At 37.3% G+C, this 4,136-nt stretch overlaps 1 protein-coding gene across 1 annotated transcript in view; it reads left to right on the top strand.

Annotated features, from left to right (window-relative positions):
* Positions 1–365: 365 nt before the first annotated feature.
* EVC2 (Ellis van Creveld syndrome 2) overlaps positions 366–4,136 on the top strand; it is a gene marked incomplete at both ends in the record, with an annotated part of 27,650 nt that continues 23,879 nt past the window's right edge. The window contains 2 exon segments of the mRNA XM_009700933.1: positions 366–605; positions 1,905–2,080. Of these exon segments, the coding sequence (XP_009699235.1) occupies positions 366–605; positions 1,905–2,080 (416 nt within the window).

The raw sequence follows: 4,136 nt of genomic DNA on the forward strand, positions 1-4,136 counted from the left end.
ATTTCAGGATTGATGAAAACCTAAGAAATTTCATCTGTATAAATTAATTTCATATATATAGTCTCTGAGTTGAATTTTGTGCTGTTTTGTATAATTTATCTTAGATAATGCTTCTAAATTCTGAAAAGTCTTCATTATGCCTTGGAAGTGTATCTGGATTAGAGATTGACAGCTATACAACCCCTGTCATTCCAGGTGAAAGCCATGGAAAGCGTACACCGATTTAGTATTAACCTTCATGCAAACCTGAAATGACGGTAATCGGAGTATGCGTGAAATATGTATGAGCTAGTAGCACTGATACTTTAAAGTAAGTTGAATGCTAAAAATCACTTCAGATTTATTTATTTTTCTCTTCTCTGCAGCCTGCTGTAGAATACAGAAGTCTTCTGGATAGACTTCACAGACTGGAGCAGGACCGCCTGAAGAGATTCCTTCTGGTAACGCAGGAGGAATATTTTGCAAAGGCTTATAGGCAGCTGGCTGTTACCCGGAGAAAGGAGCTCCATAATATCTTTTTTACACAGATAACAAATGCTGCTTTCAAGGGAGAACTGAAGTTGGAAGCAGCTAAAACACTAGTGGAAGGTTACTCTAAAATACAGGTAATAGGATAACTCCATTCCTAACCAAATGACAGAATACAAATGTTTCGGGGAATATGTTTCAGGATAAATGTTATCACTTTTATAACTAATTCTCTTAGGAAGAATTTAGAAAAGTATAATGCCATCATTATGCACATCATCACGTGTTTCAGTTAGATTTTAAGCCTCTTGCAACATAACAGCTTGAGTTGTTTTGTCGAGGGTTGTTGTTTTTTTTTTTACTCCATTTGTGTTGAAAGTTAGTATTCTAGATTCCAAAACTTCTGGGAATTGTTCTTCTGGCTACTTCTTGAAGGAGTATGATTGTTGTAGCCCTAGAGGTTGAGGGCCTGGAGGTTAAAAAGCAACATCTGGAAAGTAGGTGTCAAACCATGTAAGGCCCACTGCTAAAACCAGATTCACAGCCAAATCTCAATACACAAAAGCCACACATGGGCCACTGTCAGAGGTAGATGCAGCAAGAACTTGTGCAAAAGACAGTTGAGCAGCCAGCAGAAGATGGAGCAAGAGTTTTGGCTGCTCAGACATGGGTCACCTAAGTATCAGACCTTGTCTTGGCTATCCGATGCTAGCACAATGTCTGCTATAGACCTATTGTGCTCCTACCTCTAATCCTACCAGACCCATTTGTAGATACCTAAATTCTTCCTGTTCCCCACTGTTGGAAGGAGGAACTTCTAAGCCAACCTGTGTGCAGCGGGCTTGGCTTTCCCCATGCTGTACTGGACACATGTGGAAGACTTATCCTTGGCTTTGAAGTCCATTTAGACAACTTTGAAAATGTTACCCTTTATTTATTTTATCATACCATACATTGTAAAGGAAAAAGAAAGGGGAAAAAAAAGAAAGAAGAATGAAGCCCCTTACTGCTCTTGCTGAACACATGCTGTCTTCAGGTCCCAGTTCAAGAAGACCTTTCAGCCTGTGCATAGCCTTAAGCAGGAACAGTTCTACTAATACTGGCAGGGTTGCATTGTATTTAATTGTGGATACCTGATCAAATGACCTGTTAACTCAGGGCTCTTGGGATGTGCACTAGCTCTTTAGGACAGTACACACAATACCTCTGTATTCAGGCCAAAAGCTCAGCTTGTTACTTATTTTCTTTTGTTGAAATAACAGTAATAATTTGACACAATCATTAGAGTTAAGTTGATACAAGCTTACTGTTTTTCACTGGTAAGAGCTTTTTAACTTTGCCTGGTTAATGAACAAATCTGGTCTGATACCCACAGGTATTAGCTGAAATTAACATTGCATCTAGTTAAATATATTTGTTTGCATTCTTTCCTGTAGGGAGACATTGAAGAGCTAATGGATTTTTTGCAAGCTAGCAAGAAATATCATCTGAATAGAAGATTTGCTTACAGAGAGTATCTTAGAAGTAAGATACAGTTAAGGGATTCTCAAGCCTCTGCTCTTATAAATGCAGCAGCAGCCCAGATATCAAGTCTCATTGATAAGATGGAAAGGTAAACATCTCAATTGTTTTCTTGGTAGCCATTTGACTACATTATCTCAAAGACGATAGAATACTCTTCAAAAGTCTTTTTGTCTGTGTTGCCTAGCAGGAAAGGTGCATAAAAATGTTACCTTTTAAGTTAATTCTAAGAAAATACTTTGTAACTGATGACTTTGTTAGTTAATATCTCAGCAGACACTAAGGTGAGGCTTTGTTGTTTGTGTCCATTTTGTACAGCACAGAGATGAATTGCTGGGAATGTGTATAGTACTTGTTTGTAATTCTGACTTCAGTGGGAACCAGACTCATGTATGAGTCTCAATGTCTTTATATATCCATTATTTATGTAAATAGTCCTCAGTCATGTGAAAAGTCCTACCAGAGTCCATTGCAACATGTACCAGTTAAGACCATTTGTCTGGGTTCTTTATGTGCAAATATCTGGATTTAACAGAAAAGAACAATTTAGATTCACTTGTGATTGAATGTGTTTGAAGAGCTGGATGTATAGTCTCAAGCTGGAAAGCATGAATATTTTCTAAAGAAAGTTGACTAAGTTTATAAATAATGTAACTGGGAAGGATCTTGACTAGCAGAGAATACACCTGTTGCAGGGAATATTAAAAAGTAAAGGTCACGTGAAGTAAAAAGTAGACCTGGAAATGGACTATTATAATACACTCATTTATTTGGGATATCATACCAGATCCAGGCTGATTGAAGTTCTTTGTGTGAGGATACTCGTAGTCAAAGTGGAGAGATAGAAATGGTGACTTACTGGAGACATAATTATTTAAAATTACATGGCAATGTAGAGCGCTGGGAGATACCTCTTGCTGCTACCTAGAGAACTGTGGCATATCTTAGCTTGGCATACAAAGAGATTACTGTGGAGCATGCCGTTGCAGCCAAATACGTTAGTGGGCAGGAGAACAACCTAGCACTGCTGCTGTTGATACTGTTACATGCAGCTTTATTTGTGTATGTTAGATGTCTATATTGGTGTCAGTTACTGACAACATGTGGAACATGCATTAAAAAAACAAGTATAAATATCAGTCTTTACATTGTGGTTTTTCTTTCATAATGTTGACTTAATTTAAAACTAATTTAATATTAGGAAGCAGGAAGTCTGTTAAAAGCTACCAAAGATTGCATCTGTTGATATGATAAAGTAATTTACCTGGGTTTTTTTGTAGCTTTTCCTTTCTCTTCTTTTTGATTGTCCTATGTGCTGCCTCATTTGAATCATACCCTAAGTTTAGCCTCAAGGTTCCTTGATCAGAGTGAGGTTCTTCCAGTATGCTTGCACTGCTTTGCCTGTTTTGCTAACGTCTGCAGTTGTGTGGCTCAAAGACAAAAATAAGTGTCTTGGCGTAGGAAATACAATTCAGATACATCTTTCACAGAGAGTTTCCTTCCATCAGTTCATGCCTCTCTTCTGGAATTGGATTATGAGAAATGTTCTGAGATGTTTTCACAGATGTTGTGGTTATGTGAAAAGCCTTTGTGAAAAACTCCCACCTGTATGACCACTGCATCTGTGGCTTAAATCATTGCAATGAACAACTGGGACTTCTAAAGCTGGAAAAATAGGTTCCACTAATTTTTTATTACTTGTTATTGTACCTAACAGTCACAAAACAGATGAACTACAAAACAGAGAGGAAACGTGTAGTATTAGTAATCCAAGATCTCATGGATCTCATCCCCAAAAATGTAGCAAAAAAAAAAAACCTACCCAAAAACTTAAAAAACCAACAAGCATCATTACCAAGATGAAACAATAATTTTTCTAACACTCCCCTATTAAACTTCTGAGTATGCAGTGGTCACAGTACTTTGCAAACAAATAAAACATGTCCATAGTTGGAGAGAGCATTTGTAGTGAAGCAATCCCATCTGACTTTCTGGGAGTAAACTAGTTATTTTCCTGTAACTTCTTACACCTGCTGTGGCAGGAATTTCTTTCAGGAAAATGTTGACCAAACTGTTATGTTATTATTCATTCTTTAGATGTTGAGATTATAAAACTCCAGAATGTAGTAGTTCAGATTACTTGCTAG

The sequence above is a fragment of the Cariama cristata genome, unplaced genomic scaffold (assembly GCF_000690535.1).
Source record: "Cariama cristata isolate BGI_N322 unplaced genomic scaffold, ASM69053v1 scaffold30035, whole genome shotgun sequence".
Taxonomy (NCBI): Eukaryota; Metazoa; Chordata; class Aves; order Cariamiformes; family Cariamidae; genus Cariama; species Cariama cristata.